This window comes from Epithele typhae (genome assembly GCF_022376455.1).
Source record: "Epithele typhae strain CBS 203.58 chromosome Unknown BXZ73scaffold_91, whole genome shotgun sequence".
NCBI lineage: Eukaryota > Fungi > Basidiomycota > Agaricomycetes > Polyporales > Epitheliaceae > Epithele > Epithele typhae.
Genome location: NW_025954282.1, coordinates 32838 through 49919, shown reverse-complemented (window position 1 = coordinate 49919; position 17082 = coordinate 32838). Strand labels below are relative to the sequence as shown.

The 17082-nt window shown below is 57.2% G+C and overlaps 1 protein-coding gene across 1 annotated transcript; it reads right to left on the bottom strand.

The window, feature by feature from the left end:
* Nucleotides 1-14936: 14936 nt before the first annotated feature.
* Nucleotides 14937-15327, bottom strand: BXZ73DRAFT_106789 (uncharacterized protein; the record flags this gene model as incomplete). The annotated part of the gene is made up of 3 exons (XM_048016725.1): nucleotides 14937-14960; nucleotides 15025-15173; nucleotides 15240-15327. 3 exons carry the CDS (start codon nucleotides 15325-15327, stop codon nucleotides 14937-14939), a joined length of 261 nt encoding a protein of 86 aa, XP_047872369.1.
* Nucleotides 15328-17082: the final 1755 nt, after the last annotated feature.

The window sequence follows — 17082 nt, the reverse complement described above, 5'->3', positions numbered from 1 at the left end:
CAAGCCGCAGCCATTTCGTGATCACACACGCCCTGATGAGTGTCCAGCAAACTCAAATATTCTATACAATGGACTACGGGAATCCATCGGCGAACAACACTACGACGCGAAGCTCCGGGATCACACGCGGGAAGGATGCCACCTGGGAGGAGACCGTAATGACTGGTTCATGGCCAGGGGCCGTAGACATGTGACTAATTTGGGAACCTGACAACCATATCGGGCCACCCGTATTACCAGCCAGGCTGGACACCTTCATGGTTGGGAACGAATCGAAATCAATTCTTTTGTGAAGATGCGGCTATGATAACGGCTAGAGACAGCCTGCAAGCGCCATAGAGCGGTCGCAATCACTGAGAGCGGTGTTTGTTCATAGCGGTCAACGGGTCTTGAACATTGCGTGCGCGTATGTAGTGGAAACCGCGTAAGCCTCGACAACAACTCCAATGAGTAGAGCAACCCTGCGCTAGTGAACCGCGCACCTGTGTCCACCATGCCACTGACGTCGAACTCTTATTCGGGCGTTCGCTCCCCTGCGATGAAGCGCGTACGCCCATACGCGTTGTCGTCATAATGATTTTGCAGTGATGGTCAGTCAACTCCGTGAAGAGTCAAATGTAGTGAGGGCGAGTGAGCGAGCTCGAGTAAGCGTGAGACGCGGGAAGTCGAAGAGGGAGTGAAGAGAACAGCTACGACGCGCCGCAGGAGGAGCGAACGCGAAGAGAGGACGGATCGGGGGATCGCGCGAGCGCGAGGAGGACGATGAGGGAATAGACGCGGAGGGAATAGACGAGATCGCGCGCACGCGCGGCGCTGGCAGGCGAAGGGAGTCGAGGTCGTGGGCGAAAGCGTGGGCGTGAGCGTGGGCGTGGGCGAAGTCGAAGGCGAAGACGAGGTGAGCACACAGCACTCGCGAACGAAGCGGGAAAGTGAACTGTGTATCAACAAGCAAAGCGTGAGCCTAAATACATGTGACGCACAGGGCGAGTATGTAGACAGATCAATGTACAGTCCAAGACACGAAAAATGTACGAAATCGAGACCGAGAATGAAGGGCTGAGCCGAAAGCGCGGGGGACAGGAACGAAGATCGAGGTACAGGTGAGCAGGGATAGGTCAAGGCAGAGGATCGAAATGGGGGACGTGCGAAGTGGATACTAGAATACGAAATGTACGAAATGTAGAACAGGAGAGCATACTAAACGTGCAAGAAGAGGAGAAGAATGAAGATGAAAAGACGGACGAGATCGGCGTACTGTAGAGGAGGTGGATCGGGTGCGTGCCGTGCCGGCCTCGGTCGTGCGTGGACTGCGGCGCGGTGTGTCCGTGGGCGTCGCGTCTGGCCTGGAATGCTGGAGCGTCGATAAGGGGTGCTCGCGGGCTGATCGCGATGGGTGCGCGCGGCGGGGAGGTCGAGGTGCGTGAAGACGAGCGAGGTCGAGGTGGACGGCGGCGCGCGGGCGCTAGTGTGGTCGCGGTGCACCGTACAGCGGCGGCACGTGCGTATCAGCAGTCAACAAATAGAGCATAGGCAGACCTTCAACTGCTAGCCCATAAAAGACGGTTGTAGAGGAATAGGAGGTTGTTGAAGTGAGCTCAAATAGCGGTGCCCGAGTATTACCGGAAGCGCTGAGTAATCCTACTCAAGCAAACCGGCCCAGTGCATGCACCATCCGGTCCAACCTGTGGGTATCCCTCATCTTTTCCCCACACCGCTTAGTAACATGACAGCCGCGGAATCAAAAACCCAACGAGGTGTCCCCTCACACAGCGGTGCAGGCAGCCCATGCCGCCGAGAGAGAGAATGGAGTGGCGTGGTTGCGGAAGCGTCGTAATGCTCAGAGTCGCCTCGCTTCGCGCGGCACACTTTCCATCATGCTTCAATCAACGAGTGCAAACAGATGAGCTGCATGCACACACACACGTCGCTGGTGCAACACGGAGAATGTGTCGAAATGTGGGGTGGAATATGCGCCGGACCCGCTCGTGTACGCTCAAGCACGCGCTCGCACACCTCTTGGTCCGCGGGTTAAATCTCCTCTACAGGAGTGAACCACAGGTCCTCCGAAACGCCACCGCCAGACCCGCGCACACGTCCATGAGCGGTTGTGGCGGAGGCACGCTAGCGCGCGCGAGTGCGCGACCCTGAACCCGATCGCGTTGTAGGTACCGAAGCACTGGATATCGAGGGCGAGTGAGATGCCGCGGCGCCGCACCTTCAGCGCGGGCGAGTCCTGGGTGTTGTGGGACTGACTGCAGAGTCTAGATTCTGGACAGAAACGCACCACAACATGACGTCAGTGTGTGCAGGGAGAATTCACGATGACAGAATGCATAATCTGACTTTCCATGTGCAAGCAAAGTTGAGTGAGGTGGAGTGCCATTAGAAGTGCGAGGAAAGCGAAAACAATACCGATCACCGATCCACCACATCTCCGTAATACGTTGTTCATCATCATCATTCATTCATGATATGTAGGGGGAGGGGCGATGCACAACGTGCTGATAAAGCGTCCTTCTCGCTGTCTCCAACGATCACCAGGCACGCCATGACACGAGGGACCAAACAATCTTTGTTATGAGATAGGTACAGATTACGACAGACAGGGCTACCATAAGTTGGAAGTGGCGACAATGATGAGGCTAGCTAGGGGAGTACATGCTACGCACATGCGCAATCTACAGATGGCTCAGCAATTTAGAAAATACAAGTTTGCGTCGACATGTTCGGAAGGCGAATCCACTTCTCGGGGCCGTCACGAACCCAATGGCTCCCAATTTCTCCGTCACTACCGCTTCTCTGGCAGAGCCGTATGCATATAAGAGATGGGTGGGCGACTGAACGTGAAGTGGTCCCAGTGGCCCATCCCGTGACCACGGCCTCTTCCGTGCGGCTAGCTCTGACAACACTTAGAGAAGTGACCAGTTCAAATAGCCACAGCCGTGAAAGCCGTGCCAGACCGTCATGCCAGCTCTGTAGATCCTTCCAGGCCCGGCGCGTTTGCTGGCAAATGTGAATCAGCGAAATTCAGAGCGCCTACGATTAGAGGGGTGGGGACTTACGAATGGCTCGCGCAGCTTCTCGATCATTTTGAGTTTGAGTAAGCGCGGGAGGTGAGCCCCAACGCGGATAAGAACGTCGTAATCGTTGGAGTAGAAGTCGAGCGTCAGGGTAGTGACATCGGAGAACGACAGGGCCGTAATCGCGGCATAGAAAGTGGATGAAAGCCGGGTCAGCCGTACTCCTGCAGCGCCGACATGGGTGCCGGCGACGGCGGCAAGACAGCGGGCGGGACACTGTAGTCGTGTGACAGCAGAAAGATCGATGTCGCGTAGTGGGCACGCCACCGGCCGACCGCAGGCTTCCAAAAGGAGCGTCGTTATAGTGGGGTTCTGTGAGAGGAATTGGCGGAGCGCAGAATGACGGAAGTTGGTTGTGAACCGTTGAAGATGAGGGAACACGAGATTGGTGAAGACTGTCGGGGGCGATGAGAGGGGGAGATGGAGGGAGAGGCTCTCCAAATTCATGCAAACACGAATGGAATCTCGAAGGAGTTGCGCAGGAAATCCAGTCTTCAGCGAGAGCCTGCAAGTGAATTCCTTAACGGAGAGAGCGAGGGTGGGGCGGTAATTGGCCGCCTGAACAAATGCCTCCAGGGCATCACATGTGCGAAGCTGAACATGGGTCTAGGAGTTGAAGACGGTTAGCTTTGGGACGTTGAGCGAGGTGACAGCTTACCTGAATAAGCCGGTCCTGCGCCGCCTGAGAAATGGACAGTTCAGTGGGGGTGGTTGTCGATATTTCGCTCGATGACTCTCACCAGTCGGAGGGCCACCTGGCTGTTGAAGCGAGTAGGTGTGTTGCAGTCGCTCATAAACACCAGAGTGAGAGGGAGAGTGGGCGGGCAGAAATAACGAGAAGGTGGTATCGGTACAGAAGGAGGTGAGAAGTGCCAGTGCCTCCGTTTTGTAATTCGTTAGCCGCTTGAACGCTCTTTCTTATTTCATCACCAGCATGTGCTTTCAATTCTTTCTGCGGCAGGTGCCTTTCCATGCCGCCTCATCGTGTGTAGAACAATAGAGATGATGACCGACCGAAGGGGATCGGAAGTTTGCGGTGATTGGAGGAATGAAAAAGGAGTAATAGCGCAAAGGGGGCCGGACTTACCGAGCGGAGAGGAGTGTGGAGGGGCGTAGCGGCGTAGCATTCAGGCATACTTTGGGCATACCGGCATTCAGCATGTAGCGTTGTCACTCATTGAGACACCTGGAAGACTCTCGTAAGGCAAACAGAAAGGAAGGGTGGCATAGTATCATGCATGCTCCGAAAGCCAAGGGCCAAGGCACACACAAAGTGCGTTAAAGTGAAAGATGTGGCATTCTATGAGTGATTGCAAACAATGAGAGCAATGAACGACGTGAGACAGCGATGACAAGGCTAAAATTGGGAAAAGGAGCCTTACAAAGTACATCAAAACGGGTACGGAAGAAGTGAAGGACTGGCTGGGAGCGGAGCGTCGTGGAGGAGGAGGGACTTTCCGAGCGTAGAGGGGGCGTGGAGGGGGCGTGGAGGGGCGTGGAGGGGCGTGGAGGGGCGTCGCGACGCGGAGCAAACGCGCGCTAGGTGGAGGATGCGGGGGAGGAGTGGAGAGTGAACAAAGAAGCGCGGAGAGGCGTCACGGTGGGGGGGGCTCGCGGAGCGAACGCGCGCTAGTTGGGGGACAAACGTAGACCGGTTCACGGTGACGGACTGCAGAAAGGGACGCGGGGGAGGGGAGAGTGAACGTTTGGACAAAGGACCACAAGCACAAAGACGATGCAGCTCACCAAGAGTGGAGCCGCACCGGCAGGCGGTCAGGTGGATCAGATCAGGGACACTGGAGTGGCACAGAGCAGCGGTAAGTTGGCGACGGCGCTTGGGGCAGGCGGGGTGCTGGAGGGTCGGAGGGGACGCTGGAGGGTCGGCGGGGTGGACCGAGGAGCCGTCCGTCGTCTTCACCGTGGCCCTCGTCGTGGAGGTCGTCGCGGACGCGCAAGGAACATGACACACGCTCACTGGTCAGGGCATCGAGCCCCTCCATCAGAGCGTATGTCACTTCCTCGCTCGGCCAGACACCACGCCGCGCAGCACGATATCGTCGCCGCCGCCGGTCGTAGTCGATGTTACGGTGAGCTTAATGCCTTAGGGAAGGACCGTAGCCGCAGCATGCGCATCACCGATACACGGCCTCCATCATCCACCCTGTACATCCACCGCTACCCGCGATGTATCTCGAAAAAAAACCCGACTACATCTACACACGCGCCTTGCGCGCCTTCTCTGCAGCAGTCCGGCTGTACGCCCGCTCTGGGAGTCAGCTACTTACCACCCTCGCGCTGCACTCGCGCTTTGGTGATCCCACCATTTCGGACGACACGTCAAGACACCTTAAATCGTCCAGTCCATTCTGATGTTCCCTTATGTTGGAAACGGTGCATCGCGATTTCGTCCACTACGTTTCCTACGGCGTACGCCGCTCACGTAGAAGTCGCGCGAGTGGTTTAGAAGGAAGTCGGCGCTTCCCATTCTCACGAAAACACCGCAACGGAGCCCGAAAACGATTATGACGAACCCGACGACACGATAACGCAGGAGGAGCGAACGCGAAGAGAGGACGGATCGGGGGATCGCGCGAGCGCGAGGAGGACGATGAGGGAATAGACGCGGAGGGAATAGACGAGATCGCGCGCACGCGCGGCGCTGGCAGGCGAAGGGAGTCGAGGTCGTGGGCGAAAGCGTGGGCGTGAGCGTGGGCGTGGGCGAAGTCGAAGGCGAAGACGAGGTGAGCACACAGCACTCGCGAACGAAGCGGGAAAGTGAACTGTGTATCAACAAGCAAAGCGTGAGCCTAAATACATGTGACGCACAGGGCGAGTATGTAGACAGATCAATGTACAGTCCAAGACACGAAAAATGTACGAAATCGAGACCGAGAATGAAGGGCTGAGCCGAAAGCGCGGGGGACAGGAACGAAGATCGAGGTACAGGTGAGCAGGGATAGGTCAAGGCAGAGGATCGAAATGGGGGACGTGCGAAGTGGATACTAGAATACGAAATGTACGAAATGTAGAACAGGAGAGCATACTAAACGTGCAAGAAGAGGAGAAGAATGAAGATGAAAAGACGGACGAGATCGGCGTACTGTAGAGGAGGTGGATCGGGTGCGTGCCGTGCCGGCCTCGGTCGTGCGTGGACTGCGGCGCGGTGTGTCCGTGGGCGTCGCGTCTGGCCTGGAATGCTGGAGCGTCGATAAGGGGTGCTCGCGGGCTGATCGCGATGGGTGCGCGCGGCGGGGAGGTCGAGGTGCGTGAAGACGAGCGAGGTCGAGGTGGACGGCGGCGCGCGGGCGCTAGTGTGGTCGCGGTGCACCGTACAGCGGCGGCACGTGCGTATCAGCAGTCAACAAATAGAGCATAGGCAGACCTTCAACTGCTAGCCCATAAAAGACGGTTGTAGAGGAATAGGAGGTTGTTGAAGTGAGCTCAAATAGCGGTGCCCGAGTATTACCGGAAGCGCTGAGTAATCCTACTCAAGCAAACCGGCCCAGTGCATGCACCATCCGGTCCAACCTGTGGGTATCCCTCATCTTTTCCCCACACCGCTTAGTAACATGACAGCCGCGGAATCAAAAACCCAACGAGGTGTCCCCTCACACAGCGGTGCAGGCAGCCCATGCCGCCGAGAGAGAGAATGGAGTGGCGTGGTTGCGGAAGCGTCGTAATGCTCAGAGTCGCCTCGCTTCGCGCGGCACACTTTCCATCATGCTTCAATCAACGAGTGCAAACAGATGAGCTGCATGCACACACACACGTCGCTGGTGCAACACGGAGAATGTGTCGAAATGTGGGGTGGAATATGCGCCGGACCCGCTCGTGTACGCTCAAGCACGCGCTCGCACACCTCTTGGTCCGCGGGTTAAATCTCCTCTACAGGAGTGAACCACAGGTCCTCCGAAACGCCACCGCCAGACCCGCGCACACGTCCATGAGCGGTTGTGGCGGAGGCACGCTAGCGCGCGCGAGTGCGCGACCCTGAACCCGATCGCGTTGTAGGTACCGAAGCACTGGATATCGAGGGCGAGTGAGATGCCGCGGCGCCGCACCTTCAGCGCGGGCGAGTCCTGGGTGTTGTGGGACTGACTGCAGAGTCTAGATTCTGGACAGAAACGCACCACAACATGACGTCAGTGTGTGCAGGGAGAATTCACGATGACAGAATGCATAATCTGACTTTCCATGTGCAAGCAAAGTTGAGTGAGGTGGAGTGCCATTAGAAGTGCGAGGAAAGCGAAAACAATACCGATCACCGATCCACCACATCTCCGTAATACGTTGTTCATCATCATCATTCATTCATGATATGTAGGGGGAGGGGCGATGCACAACGTGCTGATAAAGCGTCCTTCTCGCTGTCTCCAACGATCACCAGGCACGCCATGACACGAGGGACCAAACAATCTTTGTTATGAGATAGGTACAGATTACGACAGACAGGGCTACCATAAGTTGGAAGTGGCGACAATGATGAGGCTAGCTAGGGGAGTACATGCTACGCACATGCGCAATCTACAGATGGCTCAGCAATTTAGAAAATACAAGTTTGCGTCGACATGTTCGGAAGGCGAATCCACTTCTCGGGGCCGTCACGAACCCAATGGCTCCCAATTTCTCCGTCACTACCGCTTCTCTGGCAGAGCCGTATGCATATAAGAGATGGGTGGGCGACTGAACGTGAAGTGGTCCCAGTGGCCCATCCCGTGACCACGGCCTCTTCCGTGCGGCTAGCTCTGACAACACTTAGAGAAGTGACCAGTTCAAATAGCCACAGCCGTGAAAGCCGTGCCAGACCGTCATGCCAGCTCTGTAGATCCTTCCAGGCCCGGCGCGTTTGCTGGCAAATGTGAATCAGCGAAATTCAGAGCGCCTACGATTAGAGGGGTGGGGACTTACGAATGGCTCGCGCAGCTTCTCGATCATTTTGAGTTTGAGTAAGCGCGGGAGGTGAGCCCCAACGCGGATAAGAACGTCGTAATCGTTGGAGTAGAAGTCGAGCGTCAGGGTAGTGACATCGGAGAACGACAGGGCCGTAATCGCGGCATAGAAAGTGGATGAAAGCCGGGTCAGCCGTACTCCTGCAGCGCCGACATGGGTGCCGGCGACGGCGGCAAGACAGCGGGCGGGACACTGTAGTCGTGTGACAGCAGAAAGATCGATGTCGCGTAGTGGGCACGCCACCGGCCGACCGCAGGCTTCCAAAAGGAGCGTCGTTATAGTGGGGTTCTGTGAGAGGAATTGGCGGAGCGCAGAATGACGGAAGTTGGTTGTGAACCGTTGAAGATGAGGGAACACGAGATTGGTGAAGACTGTCGGGGGCGATGAGAGGGGGAGATGGAGGGAGAGGCTCTCCAAATTCATGCAAACACGAATGGAATCTCGAAGGAGTTGCGCAGGAAATCCAGTCTTCAGCGAGAGCCTGCAAGTGAATTCCTTAACGGAGAGAGCGAGGGTGGGGCGGTAATTGGCCGCCTGAACAAATGCCTCCAGGGCATCACATGTGCGAAGCTGAACATGGGTCTAGGAGTTGAAGACGGTTAGCTTTGGGACGTTGAGCGAGGTGACAGCTTACCTGAATAAGCCGGTCCTGCGCCGCCTGAGAAATGGACAGTTCAGTGGGGGTGGTTGTCGATATTTCGCTCGATGACTCTCACCAGTCGGAGGGCCACCTGGCTGTTGAAGCGAGTAGGTGTGTTGCAGTCGCTCATAAACACCAGAGTGAGAGGGAGAGTGGGCGGGGCAGAAATAACGAGAAGGTGGTATCGGTACAGAAGGAGGTGAGAAGTGCCAGTGCCTCCGTTTTGTAATTCGTTAGCCGCTTGAACGCTCTTTCTTATTTCATCACCAGCATGTGCTTTCAATTCTTTCTGCGGCAGGTGCCTTTCCATGCCGCCTCATCGTGTGTAGAACAATAGAGATGATGACCGACCGAAGGGGATCGGAAGTTTGCGGTGATTGGAGGAATGAAAAAGGAGTAATAGCGCAAAGGGGGCCGGACTTACCGAGCGGAGAGGAGTGTGGAGGGGCGTAGCGGCGTAGCATTCAGGCATACTTTGGGCATACCGGCATTCAGCATGTAGCGTTGTCACTCATTGAGACACCTGGAAGACTCTCGTAAGGCAAACAGAAAGGAAGGGTGGCATAGTATCATGCATGCTCCGAAAGCCAAGGGCCAAGGCACACACAAAGTGCGTTAAAGTGAAAGATGTGGCATTCTATGAGTGATTGCAAACAATGAGAGCAATGAACGACGTGAGACAGCGATGACAAGGCTAAAATTGGGAAAAGGAGCCTTACAAAGTACATCAAAACGGGTACGGAAGAAGTGAAGGACTGGCTGGGAGCGGAGCGTCGTGGAGGAGGAGGGACTTTCCGAGCGTAGAGGGGGCGTGGAGGGGCATGGAGGGGCGTGGAGGGGCGTGGAGGGGCGTCGCGACGCGGAGCAAACGCGCGCTAGGTGGAGGATGCGGGGGAGGAGTGGAGAGTGAACAAAGAAGCGCGGAGAGGCGTCACGGTGGGGGGGGCTCGCGGAGCGAACGCGCGCTAGTTGGGGGACAAACGTAGACCGGTTCACGGTGACGGACTGCAGAAAGGGACGCGGGGGAGGGGAGAGTGAACGTTTGGACAAAGGACCACAAGCACAAAGACGATGCAGCTCACCAAGAGTGGAGCCGCACCGGCAGGCGGTCAGGTGGATCAGATCAGGGACACTGGAGTGGCACAGAGCAGCGGTAAGTTGGCGACGGCGCTTGGGGCAGGCGGGGTGCTGGAGGGTCGGAGGGGACGCTGGAGGGTCGGCGGGGTGGACCGAGGAGCCGTCCGTCGTCTTCACCGTGGCCCTCGTCGTGGAGGTCGTCGCGGACGCGCAAGGAACATGACACACGCTCACTGGTCAGGGCATCGAGCCCCTCCATCAGAGCGTATGTCACTTCCTCGCTCGGCCAGACACCACGCCGCGCAGCACGATATCGTCGCCGCCGCCGGTCGTAGTCGATGTTACGGTGAGCTTAATGCCTTAGGGAAGGACCGTAGCCGCAGCATGCGCATCACCGATACACGGCCTCCATCATCCACCCTGTACATCCACCGCTACCCGCGATGTATCTCGAAAAAAAACCCGACTACATCTACACACGCGCCTTGCGCGCCTTCTCTGCAGCAGTCCGGCTGTACGCCCGCTCTGGGAGTCAGCTACTTACCACCCTCGCGCTGCACTCGCGCTTTGGTGATCCCACCATTTCGGACGACACGTCAAGACACCTTAAATCGTCCAGTCCATTCTGATGTTCCCTTATGTTGGAAACGGTGCATCGCGATTTCGTCCACTACGTTTCCTACGGCGTACGCCGCTCACGTAGAAGTCGCGCGAGTGGTTTAGAAGGAAGTCGGCGCTTCCCATTCTCACGAAAACACCGCAACGGAGCCCGAAAACGATTATGACGAACCCGACGACACGATAACGCAGTTCCTCACAATCATGCATGATCTCATCACCGACGGGACCCACTGGCCGACAATCCCCTATCTGTATTATGCGGAAGTTCTCCCTTCCCTCCGCACCACCTCTCCCGTCTTTATCGGCAATGTGAAACACTACGTCGATACGATACTATAAACAATACACCAAAAAAAGCTCCGAGCTTGGAGACAGACGCGGATTGAGTGAGTGACTGAAGTCACAACCCTCCAGCAGCGGCCGCACCGCGACGGGACAGTAACCGGGCAGACGTGAGCGCACCGCGCCAGCCCCTCACCGCCCAGCCGCACGGTTCCGCCACGTGGGGCAGAGGACGGGTACATCAGTGAGGAGAGGCGTATGAAAGATCCGAATGAACACAGAGAGAATGACAAGGACTGGGCGTATCGCCGATTTAAGGGGCCGATCGCCTGGGCTCGGTTTCGCGCCACATCGAAATACACTGGGCATGTGTTTAGCTTTCCTAAAGACGCTGATGGGCTGGGTTTGAGTTGGTCCGCCACGCAGCCTCCGCGAATAAGCTTGCATTATTATTATTATTATGCACTTCACGAGTGCCTCTGCGCTTCAGCGGGGGACAAGGCCTGTGCCATTGACGTCGTAGACGAGGGCGCATTCATCGCGTGTCCGCGCAGTGACGTCGCCAGGAGCACAAAGTCGCCCGGCCAGGACAGCAGCGAGGCACACGTCATCGCAATTTCAACAAAAGTCGCATGAGGATGACATATGAAAGTGCTACAAATACAAGAAAAAAGGCTACGCAGGTGGGAAAAGATGAGACAAACGAAGAAAGGGGAGGGAGACGTGGCTGACAGACGTGACAAGTACAACACAAAGGACGGTGGACGAGGAGCGGACTAGGGGGAGGGGGAGAGGGCGGCGAACAAACAACGCATCTTGAATCAAGCTTCTCAGGCGGGGGGCTCTGAGGTCTACGAGAATTGGAGGGATAAACAGAAGAATAAAATATGAAAGACGGCCAAACGTACCGAATGAAAAGGTGCATAGAGGTGCGTCGCGACGCTCGCGGGCAAACGCGCGCTAGGTGGAGGACAAACGAAGACCGGTTTATGGTGACGGCCTGGAGGGGAACGGAGGGACGAGGGGGGGCGAAGCGTGAACGTTTGAACAAAGGATCGCAAACACAAAGACGAGAGCACTTACCGGGGACACCGGAGTGGCACAGAGCAGCGGTAAGTTGACGACGGTGCTTGGGGCAGGCGGGGACGCTGGAGGGTCCGCGGGGTGGACCGGGGGAGCCGTCGTCTTCACCGTGGCTCTCGTCGTGGAGGTCTTCGCGGACGTGCAAGGAACATGGCACACGCTCACTGGTCAGGGCATCGAGCCCCTCCATCAGAGCGCGTACTACTCCCTCGCTCGACCAGACACCACGCCTCGCAGCCGGAGGTCGTCGCCGCCGCCGGTCGTGGTCGATGTTCCGGTGGGCTTGATGCCTTGGGGGAAGGACCGGGGACATTGGAGTGGCACAGAGCAGCGGTAAGTCGGCGACGGCGCTTGGGGCAGGCGGGGTGCTGGAGGGTCGGAGGGGACGCTGGAGGGTCGGCGGGGTGGACCGGAGAGCCGTCCGTCGTCTTCACCGTGGCCCTCGTCGTGGAGGTCGTCGCGGACGCGCAAGGAACATGACACACGCTCACTGGTCAGGGCATCGAGCCCCTCCATCAGAGCGTATGTCACTTCCTCGCTCGGCCAGACACCACGCCGCAGCCGGAGGTCGTCGTCGCCGCCTGTCGTGGTCGATGTTCCGGTGAGCTTGATGCCTTGGGGAAGGACCGTGGCGGAGGCGGAGAGTTGAAGGCAGTCCCAGACGGGCTCGAGTGCAGCCCTCGCCACATCGAGCCGTCGGAGCGATGAGAAGGAGGAGCGGGGACGGAGCAGCAATGGGGACGCTGAGGAGCGGCAAACAGGTGAAGCGCAAGTGCAGTGCAGCTAGGCAAGCGCGCTTGTCACCCCCATGTCACTACTTAACGTGACACCACTTGATCCTCGATATCGAATGGGCCCCCGCTCAGCTCACGTTTTCATAAATCAGTGTTCCCGGGTACTTCCACGCCCTACCGTAGATAATTTCTCTGTAGTGTTCCATCGATGATGGTGGCCAGGTCAAGTGCCAACATTCTCCCGGTTGATCGTGTTACCCCCTGTCACGGGGATAAGTCGATGATAAAGGCTTACACCATATCTAAATATCCGTAAATTCAGACAAGTGTCGCCGTGCTTCGGAACGTACACGCGGCGGACCGCTCGCGGGACGGCGAGCGCGTGCAGCTTGCACACGGTCTAGACTCTAGATCTCCTCCGCTATGCTCTTCAGGTCCGGCCACATCCCCGCCCCTCCCGCGCGAGCTCGCGCCCTGCACCTGCATGTGTTACCGCAGAAGTGGAGCGGGCGCGCGCTGCGGATGGTGAGGCGGCGGAGAGCGGGAAAGGTGTGAGCGAGATCCCGGTGGGCACGTGACGTGGCCGCACACGGGCACCTGCAACACCTCCAGCGGGAGAAGCGTCAGCCTGTCAGGGGATTCGATCCACGCGAGGGGAGGAGGACGAGGAACGACGGGGCGCCCTTCTTCTCCTCCTCCTCCTTGTCGCCGTTCTCTGCCCGCGCCGCCCTCCACCGCGCCCTTCTGCGCCTCTCCATATCGCCCTACTCCGCCTTCGCATCACTCTCGAGTCTCCTCTACCTCCGTGCCGTCCCGGGGCCGCGGCGAGCCACCGTGGCCCCACTATTACTTGGTAGCATCACTGTGTAGTAGTTCACTAAAAATATACTCTAATCACTAATAGTATACAAAAAATGGGTTGTGCCAAAACAATGGGGGAGGTATGCTCACTGTCGGAGACGGTGAGCACAGGTTACAGATAGCAGGGCCTGGCAAGGCGCCGGCGTCCGGACATCTCGGGACTGCCTCGCATGCATGATGGCCGGCAGGTGAATCATGAGGGCGTTGAGGAAAACTTTTATAAAAGAGCAACTCAATTCTCAGTTGGCGTCTAGATGAGATTTGGCATCTGTAGCACGCTACATCCCACGCGAATAGTGGGCAATTCTAAGACTGGAGTCAAGCACGGACAGCTACATCACGTGATCATTTGGCAGGCATTCGCATAAAAAGTCCATCACAGGTCGTAAACTCATGGTTATGCGAGTTCCGTTTCCTGAGGATCATGCAGTAAACGTCAATGCATGATTCTCACGAAGCCGATTTGTTGATTTCGGTTTCTACTGACCCCTGATAGCAATAGGAAGCGGGCGGCAAACGGGCGGCAAGAGCAAGCTCTCCAGACTCCGCCAAATTGCAGATCAGCGCCCGTTTCACGTGCCGCAGCAAGTAGCTGTTTGTGCTTGACCAGGCTTGACCCCAGTCTTAATCGTATTCTAATAGCCGGGCCGCCACCCCGGGATGACGATCCGCGTCTCCGCACCTTCCGTTTTCGTCATCACCTCTTTCCCGCGCATCCCTTATGTAATCCAATCTACACCTACTCTCTTTCTTTGTCCATCCGAGCCGCAAATCCCCCCGAATCCGACCATGCCACATCATGATTATGATATGCCCCTATGAATATGTATATAAAATTGCGCAGGTGTAGGTTTAGACCCAAGGAAACGAAGACCAGACCTTATCCCTGTCACCTTCGTTCGACCTCTTTCCACCTGGCACCCACCGTCGACACCGATCCGTTTGGTTCGCGAGCGCGACACTTGGGATCCTCGCCTGCTATAGCGTAGGTTATTTCTCCCGCTGCTTCTCCCGGTTTTCCTTGTTCATCCTCCGAAATTTCGGGCGCTGGCCATGAACATTGAAGAGGGATTTGCTAGTCTGAGAGAGTGATGGGCAGACGCAGAGGGAAAGACGCGGGAAACACCACCGTGGTGGTCCCCATATGCCCGCATACGTCACCAGAGGCGAATATATGTCGTGGCACGTCGCAATCAAGCTCGGGTCTGTGCCGGAAAAGCGAGGTGACTTGCGTCGCTGAGTCGGATACAACCGGCGGTATGTACTCTATGAGTGTCCGATGACTGTTACAAAGTCCTCGCGCTCTGCGCTGCGTCCTCCGTTACAGCCGCCGCCCCACAGACCTCTATACGTGGCACACCTGAAATCGTTGTTGGGGGTAGCACTGCTGTGTATTTATGTTCTCAATTGTTCATACGAAGGAACCGCAACCATCGAACACTCGACAGCCTGATAGGCAACCTCAAAGCATCGGAGCAGTGTACTGCTGCAACAAGGCGCGACATGCCTCATGTATCCGCGACGGCCTGAAGTCCTGCACGCTCGAGTCAGAGCTTGAAAGACGCGGAACGCACTACGCAACGTTCACTCCCAGCACCACCACTGGGCTCAGAGCGCAGAGCTAGATCCCTCCTGTATTCCCATTGAATAAGCGACATCGCACAAAAAAAAGGGGCCCGCGTGCCTAATGACAAACCTTGATGGTCATATCGCCCGCCTTCCCACAGATGTCCCCGACAGACTTTTCCCCCGCGAGCCCGAGCGAGGGCTCACACTCGGCGAGGATCGTCGCCTCGACGCCATCCTGCCGAGCGATCACGAGCCCGTACGCGGATGTCCGACCGACTGCGGCACAAGGGAGCCGTCCTCGGCCCTCGCTTACAGGGCAGGTGGAAGGGGGATGGGACTCACGCAAGACGGCCTGTGCACCGAAGGCGATTGCGCGGAGCATGTCCGCGCCGGAGCCGGTCCATGAGGACGGCGAACTTGTTCGACCCATGCGCGGACCTGACTTTGGGCGAGTGCATGATGCGCTCGGAGCCTTCGATCTGATGATCTGACGACTCCCGCCTGGGAGGACAGGTCGGTCATGATGCACACGAAAGGGACACAACGTGATTCTAGACGACGATGCCGTCGATTGCGATCTCCGGGTCCTGGGCGAGGAGGGTGGGTGTATACACGAGAGGTAGACGCAGGGAACACGCATCTCGGAACTCAACATCCCCTTCACCATCAACGGCCCCGAGAAGAAAGCGTCCGGTGCGAGCTCCGAGAGCCGATGAGAGAGTGTGTGTGAATGAGTGAGACTGAGATAGCGATTCAGATGAGAATGCCGGGATGAGATACCGGTTTTCTTTACGTGATTTGGTCGGCGTATCAACACGATGGCGCGGGCGTTGATGAGCGGCTCTGGAAGATACTGCATCAACCACGATGGCGCTGCGGCATGGACGTTTGCCTGCTGCCACTGCTGCGCTCGTCGCCACCATCTGCTCCCAGTTCCCGACCCTTTTTTCTGCGTACGGATGGCCCCCGGCTCCTTCTCTTTGCGCCGCGCAGCCGGAGAGTGATCGCCAGCGGTCTGGACTGCCCTTGCGTTATGGATACTTAGGCGTCCAGTCGTTCGAGGACTCTCCCCGCTCCTCTTAGGGGCACTGCGCTCCGCTGTCCGACACTATTCCCGTCCAATCTACATCCGTCTGTACACGCCCGAGTCATTTTTTTCGCCGGCGGTTCGCTTGCTCTTAGTGTCTCCTCGTGTTGCCCTTCGCGGGAATGCATTTCCCCATTACCATCCCTTTGCCTTGCTCCAATCTCATTACTTCATCTTCTTGCACTCAAGCCGGGCCCTTCTTCCGCTTCCTCCCGCGAAGCATCTCCCTGTTCCAGTCTTTTCATTCCCAAAATTCTTGATGTGGACCCAGACTGCCTGCTTGCGTCCGTGACTACACACGGCCGACCCCTTGAGCGCCATTGTCTAGACTTCGCCGCACGATCTCCGTCTTCTTCTTCTCGCGTGCCATCCTCCCGCTTCTCGTCATCGTATGTCTATACGACATCCCTCTTGCCTTTTTTAGCCACATCACCCTCGGTCCACCAGATTCGTCGTCCCTTTTACGACACTACGCCTCTACGCGAGATGTAGTAGCGCCCTCCTTCATACTTACGCGACTCCCATCCACCACCGTCCCCACCAATCCCAGCTCCTGAACCGCAGCCATCCCCTCGTACATGGCTCCCCCTAACATGGACCACTCAGGTTCGTCGGCTTCCCAGCGCCGTCCGCGTCCGCGGACTCTCATGGAGGATGGTTTCTTTCCACTGGTATGTGACGTTTGTCCGAGCTTGTGTCGGTGGAGGGTCCGATAATAACGCTGACCACCGCCGCTGCGACAGGTGGGGTCTCGCGTCTTTTTCCTTGAAGGCGGAAAAACACACTTCGGAAACGTCAGGAGTGTGGAAAGGACAGAGGCGAGTATGACTCGGTACCATGCGACTGTCGTCGGCTTATCTTGTATTCTGCAGGGGCTTCACTATGTTGTTATCGCGCGAGAGGGGAAGACAAAAGAAGTTGTGAGACTACCGTGCGTACTCTGGTGCCTGCGCACGTTCCTTGAACGGTGGCCATGTGCTGATGCTCATCTGCAGCTGTCAGAGTGTGCACGGGGTCTCGGGGGCCGGGTGAGCGCACGACGTCTCGCTCGTAATTTGTATCATGGACGCGGTAAAGCCGTTTCCCGCCCCTCACAAT